Genomic DNA, 19014 nt, shown 5'->3' on the forward strand with positions numbered 1-19014 from the left:
TGTGTGTGTTTATGCGTGTAGTTGTCTCTGTGTGTGTGTGTGTGTGTGTGTGTGTGTGTGTGTTTCTCTGTGTGTGTGTGTGTGTGTGTTGAGTGGTAGTTTTAAACTCTCTCTGTGACTCCTGCTGTTTCAGTTGAGAATGGCGAGCACTGTGACTTCACCGTCCTCAGGAACATGCTGATCAGGTGAGGCAACTCTGAACTCCCTCGCGGCCGTAATTAAACACACAGCTCTAGTACGCTTTTGACCTGAGGGTTGAACAGGCTTTTCAGGATCTTTGCACGTATTGTATCTAATTAGAAGCTGATGTCTGGCATCCTAATCATATTTTTAAAGCACTTGAAAGGTCTTGACAGGTCAGGTGTTCAAGTCAGTATTCTATTGTCAATATAACAGGAGTGTTGAGGCACAAGTACAGTTTTAATTGCATGTGAATTTGCATGTACATAGTTTCTGTGGAGAGTTGGCACTGTTTTGGAGGCAAATATCTTGGGGTGATTTTTGAGGTTCTTGTGAATTTGTCTCCTCAGGACTCACATGCAGGACCTTAAAGATGTGACCAACAACGTCCACTACGAGAACTACCGCAGCAAGAAGCTGGCCGCTCTCACGTGTAACGGGATCGACACGAGCAAGACCAAGGGCCAGTTGACAAAGTAATGTTTCCAATGTAACCAAAGAACCAAACACATTCCAGAATGGAGAAAAGCTGTTAGCTGTGTTAATCAAGCAAGTGCTAGCCAAATGTTTGGGGTTGATAATAACCTGAATCACCAACCCCTGATTTTCTTTTAGTTTGCTGAGAAACTCCAGATGAGGGAATATTGTACTTTGTGGCTGTTGTTGAAAGTCTTGCTCTGTCCTTCCTCTCTGTCCTGTCCTTGCCTCTTTGAACCTTGTTCTAGCTCATTTTTGTCCTGTTCTCTCTCTCCCTTTCTCCCAGGAGTCCTCTAGCCCAGATGGAGGAGGAGAGGCGAGAGCATGTGATGAAGATGAAGAAGATGGAGACGGAGATGGAGCAGGTGTTTGAAATGAAGGTTAAAGAGAAGAAACAGAAGCTGAAGGACTCTGAGGCAGAGGTACGTGTGTGTGTGTGTGTGTGTGTGTGTGTGTGTGTGTGTGTGTGTGTGTGTGTGTGTGTGTGTGTGTGTGTGTGTGTGTGTGTGTGTGTGTGTGTGTGTGTGTGTGTGTGTGTCACTCCATAGTCATGCACCTGAATATATATCAAACATGCTCTCAAGGTACACACCCAGTAGATCCCTGAGGTCTTCTGGCACTGAACTCCTAACAGTTCCAAAAGCCAGGACAAAGAGACATGGAGAAGCAGCTTTTAGTTTCTATGCCCCCAGCCTTTGGAATACTCTGCCAGAATACCTAAGAGTGGCTGAAACGGTGGAAACCTTTAAACGTGTTACCTCCTGGTCTGAAATGCGCCGTACAAATAAAGTTTGATTTGATTTGTATAAATGATCACATCATTATCTGGTATAGACTTAAGTTTCAACTCCTTACTCTGATGATATGTCATGGGCTTCATAGTGCATATACGCATGCGGAGGGCACTTTGTTAACATGTGGAGATTTAGTGTGGTCAAGTTGATAAAAAAATGGACTTTATCTTCTGCCTTTTTTGATCTTCCTTCCTCTTCTCTCTCTCAGCTTGAGCGGCGCCACGAGCAGATGAAGAAGAACCTGGAGGCCCAGTACAAGGAGCTGGAGGAGAAGAGGCGCCAGTTTGAGGACGAGAAGGCCAACTGGGAGACCCAGCAGCGCATCCTAGAACAGCAGAAGCTGGACGCCTCCAAGTGAGTCACCTGCTCCTATACTACCCGTCATCCCACATTGTGTCTTTGTGTCTGTGTGTCTGTGTGTCTGTGTGTCTGTGTGTGTGTCTGTGGGGGTCTGTGTCTGTGTCTGTATCTGTGTGCGTGCATGCGTGGTTGATTATTATTTGTAGAGCAGTCCACTGTGATCATTGTCTCAAAGTGGTATTGCACAAGTAGACAGCAGAAAGTGTGTTACTATCATAAATGGTGAAGTGGAGTTTGGCTATCAAATCAAATGTGCCCCACTTAATTGGTCAAATGTGAGTGAAATGGAATTTGATGACACTGAAATAAATGTATGAATCTTTTTGCATATATTCTCTTTACTGCAATGTTGTCTTCTATTCCTTTGTCTGTTAGTCAGTGTCCAGTTCTAAGCCATCTCTCTTTTTTCTGTTTGGCTCTTTGTGTCTGCAGGACCATGGACAAAAACAAGAAGAAAGGAAAGATCTTCTAAGAAAAGAGGCCAAGTTTTCACTCCGTTCACTATTCTTCAGACTATTTTCTGCTTTTTTATTTTTTAATGCTCAACATGATGTATGACCCGCACACACACACACACACACTCTCTCATGCTCACATTGGCACGCACACATACACACATACACACATACACACACACACAAACACACACATTCAGCGCATTAACATTTAATGTACCTCAGACATTCCATTTTAACATTCCATCGTCGTGTACATAATTTAACTTGCTCAGTTGTTTTGGAGATTTTTCCATTGGCCTTATGTAGTGTCAGAGCAGAGCAGAGCAGTTTTAACAGCACACACAGAACCCCTGTTCACTCTCGGCTGGACGTTCAGGGTTGTGTGTAGGTTAGCGAGAGCATTGCTGAGCATGACAAAGAGGCAACCCGACCCTCTGCTCCTGAAGCCGCTGTTTCTCGTATGATACCTGTTATGATTACGAAGCTTTTTTTTTGCCTCCCCATCTTCTGCCTCCTTCAGTAGCACAGTTGAGCCCTGCGGGATGAGGCTGCCACTGCTAGCATGTTTGCATGTCAGCAGGCACAGTAGCTTATATGCACTGTAGCTCTCGCAGATCATCCACACATACTAACACACACTCACAAAAGCAGACACACATGCCTGACCATAGTATGTCTTTTCAAGAGAGAAAAAAACAAAGGTGTTTGAAAGTGTTGAGGAAGGCAGAACGAATGAATGAACGAATGAATGAACGGATGAATGAATGATCTTGAAGGTGTTGGGAATGCCAACTGTGAGGTGGTTCAGCAGGTAAAAAGTGGCACATGGCAAGTGAAGGGCATTGTACTGTGGACATTTTTTTCAGGGTTTGCTCTTTCTCCCACTCAGCATTTGCATTAGTGAGTTGGGAGTGTGTGTGTCTGTATGCGTGTGTTAGAGTGAATTCAACTGTACATTACTGAATTTTGAGAGGTGTCATAGATATTACCTGTCATTATTTTTTAGCATTACTTTTATTTGCTTTTTTTCCAGTCCTTCCCAATGCCATGTTTGTTTGTTTTTTTTCCCCCGTTTTTTTTTTTACGTTACTTTCCAGCAGTAATGCCTCTCCTTTCGCTGGACGTGTAACCTATGTCTCCCTGTTAGATGGTGTTATGCAGAATAGCATGAGTGGCAAAGTAACAATAACTGATTTTTATGACTGTGTTGGTTGCGGTAAAAATAATAATGATGAAGATGACGATGATGATGCTAGATCTACTCAGTCACCCATCTCCCCAATCCATTCCGAGAAACAGTTTTGGGTGGAGGGGTATGTCCCTTGCTCTTGTTTTTTATTTTTATTATTATTATTATTATTATTATAATTATTGATATAATATTGTGAAGTGATGGATCTCGTTTTGAAACCTTACCCATAGATTCTTGCCCTTGAGTCAAAAGACTGCGTAGAGAGCTCAGGATGCACGGGCCTCGGTCCCCTGAACCCAACTGAGGCTCTCCACCCCCACCACCACCCCCACCCCCACCCCCACCTCACCCTTACCCCCACCTCCCCCTTACCCCCACATCTGACACCTCGCCTCCTGGAGCAACCCTTCCAAACTGACCTTGCCATTACCATAGCAACCTGTGTCTTTATATGTAGTATATATGAACTGAATAATAGTTCTTATGGTTTATATAGCAAACAGCTCACATACGGTATGTTCACCCATATGTTCTGTAATAAACACATTGTCACTTGTTCTCATACCCACAATCCACTGGTTGATCTATGGCAGCGTCACTATCTCTTGGATGGCACAATGCAAGTGTAAGTAATTTATGACTTACAGCCACATGTGCAAAGACCCAGTACAGTATATGGTTGAATATTTATATATATTTTTTTTTTTTGCGCTCCTGTAGTGTATGGGTGGGTTGCGTTGATGGTCAGATCGCTCTAGAGGTCAGAGGTCGTGAGGGGTGGCAGTTGTGCTGGACGGGGATGAGCCTTTCACACACTCACCGTCTAACCACTCCCACTGCAGTGCCCGGGCCCCTGTTTTAATGCTAGACCTGAATATGACTTTAGCTATTGTTTTGTTTTTTTTTCGTTTTTATTATTGTTATTATAATTTTTTATATATATATATATATATGTATACGGTTTTCAACTTTTACTCTTTTTTTTTTTTTTTTTCTTCATTTTATTATAATATGTTCTCTATACCTAACTGTATATTATTAATATTAAAGATGCGAAGGTGATGCCACAACCTCGTCTGTGGTCTTGTTTGTTTTACTTGAAATGCCATCAATTTGATGGCTGATTTTCAAAGACTACACATCTGCTAAAATGTCCAGAGACCTTTTTTTTTTTTGTGCAGTAAAATATTTTATCACTAAGTCGGGTCAAATGCTGCCTGAACAGACTTAAACGTAATCAAAGTGAACGTAAAACCCTCCTTAAAAGTGTGAAACTGTTTGGGTCTGAGTACAGCAAGGTTAGAGTAACAAAAAACCGCCCGCGATCTTACCAGTATTTATATTGGACATGATGAAATTAGTATTCCTCTAATGCAACACTATCCAGATTTGGCCAACAGAGGGCGTACTCTTCAGTCCTGGAACCACTGAAAGCACACTCGCTACTGTAAGTGGCTGGAACTCCGTTTACTCTGTGAGGCCACAGCTACCCACATGTGTGACATGTCCCATAAATTGGTATGTCAGATTTTGACAAGTACACTCCTTTTTTGACAGGACTGTTCTAATGGCATGTCACCTGAATCTGTGGCATAAATGTTTGAGACATGTATATATAGGTGGCATGTCATGTTCACGCTTAATCTGTGGCCCATACTAAATCTACCAAATGCCCATTTCTGTGGCTTGTTTATGCTAGTATGCTGATGAGTATGCTAAAGTGTGTGTGGTGATCATGTCGCTGTTCAAATGCCACAAATTTCACAATTGATTTTTGGGAATCACACCTCATCGGACTGTTTGTCGGACTGCTTGTCGGACTGCTTGTATTTGCCTATATTTGTTTTATTTTATAGTTGTGCAGTGTAACAGTTTTGACCCTGTGAGAGTAAATTACTTATTAAGTAACCCAATCTATAATCTATAACAGACAAATACAAAACTTTTAATGAGAAGTATCAAGCATGACAACTGGGAATTATGCATGGTCAGAATAGGGTATTAAAAAAAGTTACAATAATCTTACCGTTCTGAACTAAATTCAATATTTGAAGGGTTACATCAACTAGGACTTACTGAATATTCAGTAACGCCAGTCAGATATGGCCAGTTGATGGCCTTACTGTATAATTGTTCAGGGCCATCAGTCCTGGGGCCAGTCCTACCTCCGTGGTCTTACAAAAGATGGACGACACGATGCAAACATCCTGAAAGATCTAAAAAAACACAGCTAAACTATAGGGGTCACAGTTACACAAATGCTTCACCTCATGAACGACATAAGCATAGCGTTTCGCAATATGGTTGTTTCCTCTGCGTCTATCGCTTCCCTGAAACCTTTCCAAGATCTTGCAGTGTGCTCTGGGCTCTGTACCTCTGCAGTTAGGAGTCAGTTGTGCTCAAGGCAGTCACTTTTAAAATTACAAACAAAATGGCTGAATAGAATACAATTGTGATGGCCTGGCTCTGAAAGGAGAGACCTTCCCATGTAAGTTCAGAGGATGTACTGCAGTAGGTAGAAATCAAACTGAATCACAAAGTAAATTCTCCATTTCCCCACCTTTAAGTGCTTCACTGTTTAATTCAGTGTTTGCTGAATTCCTTCATAGGTGGTACGTTTTTCTTTAAGTGGCTTCATCCATGTCTTGAGCTCTTCCTACAGCATAAAAGTGGCATACTTTTTTTTACAAATTTTACAGAGTAATACATCATATACTGGAGAGCCTTACTGACATCCTGATAATGCCATTAATTCCTGCTGGGTAAATATAATAACCATGCCCTTTAAGCCATTTATTCCGGTGGCATGCAAGGCCATCAGTCCTGGAGCCAGTCCTACCTCTGTGGTCTTGAAAAGATGGACGACACGATGAAAACATCCTGAAGGGTCTAAAACGTAGCTAGACTATAGGGGTCACAGTTACACAAGTAACAAATACACAGTTGGAATTAAAGGTGAGTTTTAAAAGTTTTGTGAAGTGTCTCTGTCAATTGGGAAATGTAAGGTTGACGGACAGATGAAAGAAGAATGTAAGAAACTAAGAAGGTTTTAAAACTTTTTAAAATAATTATTTTGTTTTCACTTCCACCACTAGGTGGCAGGAAAACTCAAAGAGATGTTTCTGTGAAAGATGCACGCAAAGAAGAGGATCATGGAAAGCAAGAGTCATGTCCAGTGTTTCAGAGGAGGTGGGTGCTGCCACTGTCAGCCAAATTACATTTTTCTGTCTCTGCATGATGTGTGGAAAAACACTTACTGCATCTTACAAAAGCAAAACTATTAAAACGGACTATCACTCCCAACCATTCCATGAGCTCAGTACATGACATCTTTCTCTCCCACAATTTATATTGAATGTTTAATTCAATGGTTGTGTTCTGATTCCGAAACATAGACATAGACAGGAATTGCGACAACACTAAATAAAAACTACCTTTAGTACAACAGTCTTCTGTGTATTTCCCAACACATTTTATTTGTTCATTCTGTTTTTCACATTTAGATTTACATCAAGATTCAGTAGTAGTTCACATCTGTGCAAGTCTGTGCAAGTCACCTGCATTTTTTGTCACAGTTGACAATCATCCATACAACGTAAAGACGTCAAAAAGAAAAAAAAAAGATGTTGTAACTTGAAGTCAAACCTAATTATGTCAGACTAAACTGCTGCAGAATGCATTAACCAGACCAAATAGCAATGCAGCACCAGCCTGCCGGAAAGAAGGACCAAGGGAAACTCACATACACACGATGAACAGTAAGGGTACAGCCAGGAACACAGCTATACTGTGTACTGCCATCAAAACAGTCCAGGCCCTGTCCTGCCAAAGCAGTGGTTGTGAGCTTTGTTGGTAAGTTATTGTGTTGAACATCTTATACAAAAACCAACCTAACTTTTATGCACAAATATTGACATTAAAAAAGGTCTGAAAAAGTCTACCACTGCTTGTCCAGTAGGTATACTCACTGTAGTTTGTATAACACAATATTTGATTTGGGAAGGTACACAGTTTTTCCGCTTTGAAGTTCCATCTCCTAAGAAGAGGATTAGGTTCAGGTAACTCCTTCCGTGCAGTAACCGGAAAAACCTTTTCACAGTGACTCTTCATTTGCTAACCAGAAAAACACCTTTCACCTTACTGACGTGGCAATGCCTGACGTCTGCAGCACAGCAAGTGGAAAAGCCCAAGCTTATACTTATACTGTAGAAAGGCACAGCAAAAATAACACAGGTAACAGGACATTTTTTTTTTTGTCAAAGTGAAAGTGTCACAGATAGTTCCAAACCCAGTGTATAAGCCCCATTTAAAACACACAAACTTAAGGCTGTATAAATCTGCTCACATCATGACACTGGGTCACATGTCAAGATTATCAATATTTTCCATGAAACCACATCACATTGTCCCACATGGCCAGACTTGCAGTGTCCTGTGCAAGTGAAGACTACATGGCTGTAAAGCATCTGCAGCAACCAGTTCTTGTTACAGATTCACAAAAGGCTTCAGGGTTAAGATCCGCAGTGCCCTAACAGAACTCACATTACAAAAGTATGGGAAGACCCTCTCTGTGAATGTGTGAGTGAATGTGTGGAGGTGGCTGCCAGTGGCCGCGTCGGCAAATGCCACCCTTCCTTTGTCCCAGTCTAGCTGCACTCGGACCCTCTGAAGTTTCTGATTAACAGTGAGGGGAGTGAGGAGTTCCGTGGAGTAGCCTTTACCGTACCTACCATTAGAGCAACCGATATACCACAGACCAAACTTCGAAAGGCCTTCTCTGTTTTTCAACTCAGACTCTGAAACCACACCAAGAGCCCAGGTGGTACTGTCTCCGACCTCCACATCCCAGCAGTGTGTCCCGGAGATGAAGCCCTCGGAGCCCAGCACGCTGCTGTAGCCGTCAAATCTCTCTGGGTTGTCAGGAAGCTGCTGGTTCTCAGTGGAGAGTCGTAGACTGGTTAAGTCATCTGACAGTTTAAGACAAGGGTGTGCTGTGTTTGGGTCCAGTGTCACAGGTGCTGGATAAAGACAGTGGCTATCAGTCTGTATCAATAACATGAGCCATCTAATGCCGATTTCTTAAGAAGCTTCAGAGAAAACTAACTGAATTAGTTAGTGACCATAAATAAATGGCAAACAGACTTACTGTACTCAATGATCCCCTGCATTTTCTCCCAGACTCTAAACTTCAGGTTGCTCAGGTGACTTGCCACATTAATCAGCTTTCCTGAAACCTTTCCAGGATCTTGCAGTGTGCTCTGGGCTCTGTAATGACAGTTAGGAGTCAGTTGTGCTCAAGGCAGTCACTCCAAAATGGCCAAATAGAAAAAAGGATCTATTCACATGTTCCTCATACCTTTGTGTGGTGGAACTGTATTTCTGAAATGAGATTGAAAAACATTTGATATTGTGACCACACTCATGATGGTGAGTTAACTCATATTCCTACATGATGCAAACATTCAGGGCATCCCAAAATAAGCCCCGATTTACCTGCAGAAATGGAACATTAGCCATCTTCATCTCCATTTCCATGGCCTGAATTGTTTCAGAGAGAAATGAAATCTCCTGTATCTTTTTCATCATCGTGTAACTTTTCTGCTCCTCTTCCTCCCTCAGCGCTGCAATCCTGGCCATCTCTTCATCACGGAGGAACTGGTAGAGCATTTGAAACTCCTCTTTTATCTGCACCTCTGTGTGTCTGGCCTGGCTCTGAAAGGAGAGACCTTCCCATGTAAGTTCACAGGATGTACTGCAATAGGTAAAATCAAATGTACTGAATCACTAAGTAAGTTCTCCATTTCCCCACCTTTAAGTGCTTCACTGTATGATTCAGTGTTTGCTGAATTCCTTCATAGGTGGTAAGTGTTTCTTTGAATGGCTTCATCCATGTCTTGAGCTCTTCCTACAATCAAACAGCATGAAAGTGGCATACTTTTGTACAAATTTTACAGAGTAATACATCATATAATGGATAGCCTAACTGACATCCTGATAATGCCATTCATTCCTGCTGGGTTAAATATAATAAGCATACCCTTTAAGGCATTCCTGCTGGGTTAAATATAATAAGCAGACCCTTTAAGGCATTTGCTGCGGTGGCAGGCTTAGTCATGAAATCTTGTTGGTTTTCACCCCGAGGATGTCAGTGCCATGTCATACGTCTTTGAATCAGCTGTAAGCTTCAAAGGTTTTGCGGTGGAGTGTTTTATGCTCTGGAAATACTTGTTTGTAAAGCTAATGGTTTCAAACCATCATAATAACATAATAACAAGGAACCTAATCTAATTTAACTACTGGCACAGTTTCAATTTCAACTGAATGAATGAGGCCAGTGATTTGAAGAGACTTTCTTGGTTTCTATGACATTCACTGTTTTTATTTCAACATTTCACAATTTACTTGGCCTGTTCTTTGGACTTGTGTTTGTCCTTCATTCCAATGCATACAGAACATACTAGAGTATCAGTTGATGCAATTACAGCACAAAATGCACTAATTATATCATCAGGCTCTACCTTGAGATCCTGTGCTGCTTCATCCACGGGGCAGAACTTGTGGTCCGCGTGTTTCTTTGAGTCTCGGCACACCAGGCATGCAAGCTGCTTGTCCTCCAGGCAGAAGAGCTTCAGTTTCTCACCATGGAGACTGCATAGCACCTCGTCATCTGTGACGGCTCGGTGGCTCCTTTCCTGCAGGTAGTCATCACAGAGGTTCCTCAACACCAGATTACTGGGCAGAAGGTCCATGCAGGAGTTATACCTGCAGACTGGGCACTCCTTTGCTTCCTTCTCTTTCCATGTTTCCTTCAGGCAGGCACGGCAAAAGCTGTGTGAACAGAGGAGGAACACGGGGTCCTGGAAGATTTCCTTGCACACAGGACAGGAGAGGTCCTGCTCGAGCAGAGAGGACTTCAGGTCCATTGTCTCAGATGCACTGAGTTACTGTTCTTCTGTGTTTGATTGTGGGTTTTTTTTCAGAGCAGAAACCTGTAAAGTTTCTCTTCACATTTTTCATAAATTTTCTTTCTTTCCTTCTTTCTGTCTTTCTGTCTTTTTTTGCCTTTGCCCACCAGTTAGATGTCCTTTTTGAATGTATGGCTTAACATAACTGACAGTCATGTCAGTGTCTTCAGGTAGAGCGTAAGTCTTCTAAATGTCACCAGGCTGTGAGGCTCCTGAGTTTTACAAACAGTGGTGCAGACCTGAGGGGTGGAGTTTCTAAGGGATTCCAGAGCTACTACTATAATTCCACAAATTTGCATATAGCTCCAGCACCGCTTGAATAACACTGGGTGTCAAATAACAAAGCACCTGATGCTATACTCAATGGTACAAACAAATGTGTCCCTCTTAAAAGTGTAAGTGTACAGTGCTTGGTGTACAGATGGGGTGACATGGTGACAGTATGACGGGTATGCAGATGGTGTATGTCTATAGTTTATTTAGGTTAATAAATACACCACAGATAGATTGCTTGATACAGGTAAAAGCTTATGTCTCCATCCAGCGTACCTATTTAATGAGAAATACTGTTACAGTTACTGAGAAGATGCAGCTAAATCAGCCCATTTACTTTGGATTAGTTTTACGCTGTCACATCACATAAAAAAAAAAAATGTGAACAACGCTGAATAATTTGATTTCAGCAGTTTTTCCCATGGCTAAAAAGCCCTTCAAGCTGCGAGCAGTGTTGTGCATGAACACGTTCATTTTTATGAGAACGATGAACTGAACGCAACTTAATGACAAATAATAAATTTGAACGGTGAACATGTTCATATTATCTGAGGTCCGGCGCACACTGAATTTTAGCTAAAACGGAATAAACAGAGACGCAGACTCAGCGAGTACATCCGATGCACCTTATTATCATGTGCGGGATTTTTACACACTGTCTAAAAAAGTTTCCGACAGTAAACTTTTTTTTTTTTTAAGTATATATATTTTAGGAATACATATGAAGTGCAGTTTAAGGCAAGGGGTAGTGACGGATATAGTTTTCTTTAAAAAACAAGTTAAGTCTTTCATTCTCACTTTCCACCCTAAAACTATGAAATGAACTGAACTATGAACTAGTTCAGAATTTAAATGGTGAACTGTGAACGTGAACTATTCATGTTCATGTTTACTTGTATGAACTGAACTTTGAACTAGTTCATGAGAGGTGTGAACTTGCACAACACTGGTCATGAGCCTATGAAGATAACAGCATCAGAAAGGCTTCATCCTTCAGGCTCAAGACTCACACAGCACACCACAAGGAAACATGCAAATACATGACATGTCATGTTTATGTTCATGAAGGAGCATGTGTGACAGCCTCCTACCTCATGTGAACGGCACATTTTGAGTGGAGCACAATGTGTAGAAATGTGCTGTCATGTCATACCATGTGAGGAAAAATGAGACATTGCTCAGCGCAAACCATTTCTCATACTGACCATGCATTTTGTTTTCTGTGATGGCTGAGCATGATATCTTGTTCTGCTTATTGGCCAGGCCATCTCAGACTGCATGCAGCCCCGTAGCATAACAAACCTACTGATAAAAAAAAATAAAACAGATACGCTTAGTCAACAAACAGATGTATGATGCAATAATGTTCTACAGAAATGTGCTTCCTTTCAGTAACACTTTATTTCCTGGAGCACAAATGACTTCTGTGGAAAAGACTCACAAAAGACTTCTGTGGAAAAAGACATTTGTTTTTCCGACATGTATCAGGAGATGACTACAAAGGATGTCTCTAGTTCCTGCAAAACTGGTGAAGTAAAGCAGATGGCATTCACACAATAATTGTTGGCTGTAAAATATGTGTGGCATGTGCTTGTTGTTGTTGTATACTGTGGTGACTATCTGTGTCTGAAAGCAATGACAAAAGGTTGAGGGTTTAGAGTGACTGTTACAATTACTATGGCTCAACTAGTCTCGCAAATCTGGATTCTGGACTATTGACACTCTGTTGTGTTTTCAACTGTATAGTTTAACATCAAGTTTTATATTTTGCCTGTCAAAATATAATACTTCATTTACATGGGCTACTAGAAATGCGCGGAGATTTTCTCAGAAACACACATATGCACCCAAATGTCAGGGAAAGCATAAGAACATGTTAAAACGTCTTCACTCTGTGTCTGGGAGGGTACTGGGGGTAAATACGGATTATTACACCTGCATCATGGCCTGGAGTGCTCTCTCAAATCAGGAACACAACACAAATAAAAGGCTGGATTCTTGCCCGGCTCAACGATGCCAGCTTAATCCTGAAAAATTGATGGCTGTGCCTGTTGGGTTTGTCTCGAGTCTCTGAAGCATCTGCCTGATCAGCTTTAATTGCGACACTATTCGAATAGATGCGTTTACATAGCAAATCTGACACAACATACAGTAGAAAGGTATTAATTTCTACAGTATCATTTTGGTAAAGCAAATCAATGAAGAGCATTCATTGCAACCTGTAGAGCAGTCTTGGAATTCAATGTTAGACGAGCCCAGAATATGAGACATCTTGTAAAACACTTGTATTGTATCTAAATCATACCTGAGTATTTCATGATTCTAAAAATGTATTGGTTGCAGCAAACCCTCTTCAAGTTAAGGCTAAATCTTACAGCGTAAGCTTGGCATAGTGGAAGTGTGAGAGTATACACATAATGGAAGTGTCACAGGGCCGGAGTGGGGCCACTTTTCAGCCCGGGAATTTCAGGCCCAAGACCTGCCCACTTTTTCCATGGTAGTGGAAATTGGATAAATGAAGCAACAGTTCAGCTCTTACTATCCTGTAGTTTTCTCTTTATTAATACCATGGTTCAGCAAATAATGTAAAGGTTAAATAATAATCCACTTAAGCTGAGAAGTTAACAAAAAATATTCCACTATTCCACAAGGATAGGTTGATAAATTAACAAAAGCAGAAATAAATAAATAAAGCATTTGAAACGTATGCCACTCTTCAACAAAGAGGCATATTGAACTAATGTTTACTGTTCAACTCACAGTACAGAAGTTACATTGCGAATAGCACCAACAGCATCTACAGCATCAGTAACCGCCTAAGCAGTGCACTGGTTTCAGCCACTTTATCTATAATAACTGTGTCGTTGCTTATAGACATGAGGATTTCCTTCTCTGTGCACATTAACATGAAAGCCTCCAAATGGTCCTGACTCAATGAGCTTCGTAGCCTATTCTTCACAAATGTTAAGGTTGAGAAGCTTCTCTCACATGCAACCTGTGTGATGGACAAAGTCAACAGAAACTTATATGCTAACCCAATGACATGATAAGCATCTGTGAAGAGGTTGTACCGTGAGAGTAGCTATTAAATGGACACAAATGGCACAGTTTTTGCAGGAGGAACAGGTCCTGCTTTCAAGCTCCATCTCTGGTAATATTTTGCTTGCGAATAGGTTGACAACGCTACAACGATATTAACCAACGCTACAACGTTAGCCTAATAGTTACGTTGCTAATCATTAGGCCTATGTCTCTCTTTACCAGTTGCCACTTGTGTTTGTCCTCTTGAAAATAAATCGGTAAGCTTACAACATTTGGCAGCATCCTCCTCCAATGCCTTTCTTTTTTTCAACCTGGCTTTTTCAGCCCCTCTTCCTCCCATCCATCCTCTCTGACGCATATCGTTGGGGTAGGGCCGGCCCAGCTATCGGTAGTCTGAGAAAACGTTTTGGAAAAGACGGGCTATGGACCCAACCAACTCTATTTGGGAGGGGAGAACTCCCTCGCATGGTACAACCCATGCAGAGGCTGCGGTGTCAGAATGCGGAACGTGTGTAACCTACTTTAAGAGAAGAGGGACTAACGTGACAAATGTCAAAAAATAAAATTCTCGACCGGCCCAGAAGTGAAGCGGCCCACCGGGAACTCTCCCGATTCTCCCGATTACCCACCCCGGGCCTGAAGTGTCATGAGGATATACACATAGCTCAGCTCTTCTTGGCCTTCTCTTCCAGATGCCACAATATAAACCATTACAGAAGAAAATTCCCTGAACACTCTGACAGAAAGCTCTTTGCTGCCTATTACCTGTTACATACCAGTAGTCAATCCTCTGAGTTCAGGACAAATTAGTAGAAGTTGACATAGTTGACGACAAAATCGAAGAATTGTACGGTTTGACATTATAATTACTCTATAGGTTTTCTAGTTAAAGAATACTTCAGAAGAAGCGCCAAAACAAGCAAAACATAGACCGTGTAATTTGCCTTTTAATTTACTTTTGTATGTAATTCCAAAGCATCTATTTGAAGTCTGCATTCTTCAGTAACTAAAACCGTTTAGTCAGCACAAGAAAAGGAAATGGTTTAAAGCAAAAGTATGCAGCAATTTAATCTTTTTCGACGTATCCTCTTCACAATGCTCTATTTAGTTCTGTGGTAGGGGAGAGCGCCCCCTATATCGCACAACATCGCCATCTATATCGCTAAAATACCAGCATGCTACCAAGTTTTCATTACTACCAACTGTCCTGTCGTTGTTTTTTAGACAGTTACTTCTCCAGTTTTTTACCAAAAGAGTACTCCTTACTGCTGCTCTAAGTTTACTTTTTGGATGCTGCTGTAGTCTCTTCACCCGATCAACCTGTAGAAACCCTCGGCAAATTACACCCACCGTCACCGGACTGCCGTACACTTACTTTACCCCATACCCTATACTAACATTTATATACAATATATATTATTGCCACCACCGACATGTTTCTCTGTCCCTACCCCCCTTACCCCTGTAACAGTAACCCTATGAGCACAGTGTATACCCACTAAACTGGTTTTGTTTGTATCATGTAATTACCACCGGATGTCTGTATATATATTATGTACATCTACCAAATGCAGGCTGTGCACAACACTTGTTGTTTCCCTTACCATTCTGCCACACAACCCTCCCCCATCCCCCCCTTCCTATCTTCACCCGGCCAACCTCAAGCAGATGGGTCCCCCCTTGTGTGCCGTGGTTCTGCTTAAGATTCCTTCCTGACTAACAGGGAGTTTTTTTTTTTTGCCCCTGTTGCCATTGTGCTTGCACTAAGGGGGTTCAGGCTCTGGGCTCTGTAAAGCGCCTTGAGACAATTGTATTGTTATGGCGCTATATAAATAAAATTGAATTGAATTGAATTGAATTGAATGCGTATGTATACTCTCTGAAAGGGATGTCATGAATGTGCATGAGTGTCTGGGCCGTTCAATTTCTGTAATCTCAAACAAGGGGTTAGTGTGCCTCTGTCTGTTTTTTTAAGGTCTTCATGGCTACTCGCTTTCTCTATTACGAAAGGCTGTAGAATAGTCTTTAGCTCCGTGTGGAAAAAACGTCTCGGTTACTTACGTAACCTCGGTTCCTTATTAAGCAGGAACCAGATATAACATAATGGTACATGACGTCAGTCATGGCTACAAATCGAAGCATTTATCTATTCACGCCTGAAAGGCCGCGAGATCTGTCAGCGCGCGCTCCTGGCCCCGCCTGCCAGGAGTACTATAATATCATTACGCGCCCTCAGATCTGCCTTGGAAAGAAACTGAGCAAGACAATCAATCCAAGGTAACACTGTACACGCCAACCTTGTTATATCTGGTTCCTGCTTAAGGAACCGAGGTTACGTAAGTAACCGAGACGTTCCTTATCGCAGTTCACTGCGATATAACATAATGGGACCCTATACATTCCCGCGTGATAATACAGTGGCAGCCAATTACACACACCAGCTCTACTGAAGCCTTTGCCCTCATAGCTGGCGGTGAACATATTAACAGGGCAACCTTTGTCATAGGCGGCAAGGATCGCGATCCTGCGCCTGTAGGAAACCACCCTGGAGTGTTTCATGTGCAACAAACATGTAGACACCGATGAACACACTTATCATATACATCGTTCTCAGGTCAGAGGATTCAGAGATCGCTCGCCTGCAGAACACCATGAATTTAACAGGGCCACCTTTATCATAGGCGACAGGGATCCGCGATCCTGCGCCCGTAAGAAAACCCTGGGATGTTTCATGTGCAACATAACATGTAGACACTAATGAACACACTTATCATATATATCGTTCTCAGGCCAAGGGATTCAGAGATCGCTTGCCCGCAGAACGCTATGAAGAAAACTAGGTTCAGCCACATCTAACATATAGAATCTAATGAAAGTGTGGCGAGAACTCCAGCTTGCAGCTTTGCAAATATCTTCCACTGAGACGCCCTTCCACTGTAAGGCCCAGGAAGACGAGACCCCCCGCGTAGAGTGCGCATGCAACTTCTCCGGGGGATCTAAAGACAAGCTCTTATAAGACAACACGATAGCCTCTACTATCCAACGGGAGAGGCTCGGTTTTGAAAGAGGTCTGCCTTTTGCGCGTGCACCGAAGCACACGAATAGCTGATCTGACTGTCTGAAAGTTCTAGTGCGCTCTGCGTAACAGCGGAGAGCGCGCACTGGACAGAGTTTATTCAAACGTTCCTCCTCTGCTGACGCAAAAGGAGGAGGCGAGAAAACTGCTAATTCAATCACCTGATTGCGGAATGGGGTTACCGGAGGGCGGAAGGGATGTCTCTGCCAGCCTCGCCCGGTGGATACCTTTGCTGGAGGCGCTGGCGAGCGGAACCCGCTTCTCTTCCGGCCCGGTGCGGGTGTGGTGTGTCCTGAGGAGGACGTCTCACCCGTGCCACTAGAGCGAGGCATCCAAGCCTGGAATACCTCTCTGCTCTTCTGCTGTTCTTCGAACTTGGCAGCCATTGTGACCACTGCCTCCCCAAAGGCGCCCTGGACAGAGACCGGGGCGTCGAGGAGTGGTGCTTTTTCTCTGTCTGACAGCTTAGCCAGTGATAGCCACAGAGACCTCTGGGTAGCCACCGCGGCACCCATCACCCTCCCCAGTGCCTGTGCCGTGCACCGAGTTAGTCTGAGCGACAGATCCGTCGCGCGACGGAGTTCTGCCACAGACGGGTGATCTTCCCCCAGCGACAAGGCAAGCTCAGTCAGGAGCTTTGCCTGGTAGCGCTGTAGCAATGCCGCCGTATTGGTCGTGCAGGCAGCCTGCCCTGCAGCCAAGTTGGACTTCTCTGCCAGCTGAGCCTGGTGTCTGCCCACCCGCGTGGGCAGGAGAGGCTTCTGGCCGAGACGCATCGTGGGGGATGCGGACGAGAGGTAGCCCGCTACTGCATCCTCCACCTGAGGAAAAGAGAGGTAGCCCCTCTCCTTAGCCATGTGGAGCTGCATGTAGGGCGCGAACCCCGGCACCGGGGCTCGGCCCGAGTAGGGTATCGCCCATGTCGCCTGCAGTTCCTCGTGCACCTCCTCGAAAAAGGGAATGCAACTGGGAACTGACACGGCGGAGCCAGCATAGAACTCCCCGTCCAGCAGCGAGGACCGCAACACTGGGAAGGGGAGGGAGAGGGAGCCCGAGGCAGCTGGCTGCTCTCAGCGCAACCTCGTGGAGCTGCTGGCCCAGGAGCCGAGACGAGGTAGGAGGTGTCTCCACCCGCAACCTGACGTCATGGCTCGTCTGCATTGTTTCCGCGATTGAGCTGTGCTCATCAGAGAAGTCTAGCAGACTATCATCATCCAGGCTGATGTCCAGCTCGAGCGCATCGTGGGGGATGGGCTGGACACCGCTTGGTTGAAGCTCCTCAGCCTCGCTGCCCGCAGCCCCAGGGCTGACAGGCGGCGGAGACGGGGAGAGACCCGGGAGCGGAGCTGCCGCCGCAAGGCGACTGCTCACGCTCACCAAGTCCAAGGCTGAAGACGCACTCATTCCTACGGGGGCGTCAGCCCCGGATGGAACTAGTGCAGTCTCCTCGGCGTCCTTGCGCTTCCAGAACGCAAGGCGCCTGGTAGCCTTAGCTAGCGGGAGGCTAGCACAGATGGGACAGACAGGGGCTTCGCCTGAAAACGCGCCCTCCGCGTGGTCCCTGCCTAGGCAGGTCACGCACCGACGGTGGCGGTCGCCCTTGGGACGGACGTGACCGCAGTCGGGGTAGTGTCTGGCCATCTTTAATCAATCTGAAAGTAGAGAAGAATGTTAAAACACAAGCACACTATCTGCAACGAACACGTTGTTAGCAAGCTAGCAGGCTAGTCAGAGACTTAGCCAGCCAGGCAGCAAGGATAGCAGCCACTACTTTCAAAATGAAATTAAGCCAATGAATTTCATAGCGCCCTGAGCTAGTGAGGGTTAAGGAACCCGGATAACTCACCAACCCGTAGAGAGCGAAAGCACACAAAACTCTTTTGACTGTGGTAGAGCGTTTGAGATATGCTCGGAGATGTTCACTCCGTCTTGCGAAGTTTCAAAAGAGGCAGATCTGAGGGCGCGTAATGATATTATAGTACTCCTGGCAGGCGGGGCCAGGAGCGCGCGCTGACAGATCTCACGGCCTTTCAGGCGTGAATAGATAAATGCTTCGATTTGTAGCCATGACTGACGTCATGTACCATTATGTTATATCGCAGTGAACTGCGATAAGGAACATCTATTACATTAACACGATTCTATAACTGTGGTCCATGTACCTTCTGTGGACCTGTTTTGTGAAAGGAAACACGGC

The 19014-nt window shown here is 43.9% G+C and overlaps 2 protein-coding genes across 8 annotated transcripts in view; one reads left to right on the forward strand and one right to left on the reverse strand.

Moving 5' to 3' along the window:
- Nucleotides 1–4503, forward strand: part of sept15 (septin 15) — a 28789-nt gene extending 24286 nt beyond the window's left edge. For all 7 annotated transcript variants that reach the window (XM_031564605.2, XM_031564606.2, XM_031564607.2 and 4 more), the window contains 5 exons: nt 134–185; nt 531–656; nt 944–1079; nt 1660–1805; nt 2244–4503. In XM_031564605.2, coding sequence (XP_031420465.1) covers nt 134–185; nt 531–656; nt 944–1079; nt 1660–1805; nt 2244–2283 — 500 coding nt within the window. In that variant the 3' untranslated portion in view covers nt 2284–4503. The remainder of the gene's footprint in view (nt 1–133; nt 186–530; nt 657–943; nt 1080–1659; nt 1806–2243) is intronic.
- Nucleotides 4439–11393, reverse strand: LOC105892116 (E3 ubiquitin-protein ligase TRIM35-like). The gene is made up of 6 exons (XM_031562919.2): nt 9980–11393; nt 9271–9366; nt 8955–9173; nt 8818–8840; nt 8608–8726; nt 4439–8479 (listed from the first exon to the last, which is right to left on the reverse strand). Exons 1-6 carry the CDS (start codon nt 10382–10384, stop codon nt 7947–7949), a joined length of 1395 nt encoding a protein of 464 aa, XP_031418779.1. The 5' UTR covers nt 10385–11393; the 3' UTR covers nt 4439–7946.
- Between the last annotated feature and the right edge of the window lie 7621 nt (nt 11394–19014).

Source organism: Clupea harengus, chromosome 3, assembly GCF_900700415.2.
Source record: "Clupea harengus chromosome 3, Ch_v2.0.2, whole genome shotgun sequence".
NCBI classification, from domain to species: domain Eukaryota; kingdom Metazoa; phylum Chordata; class Actinopteri; order Clupeiformes; family Clupeidae; genus Clupea; species Clupea harengus.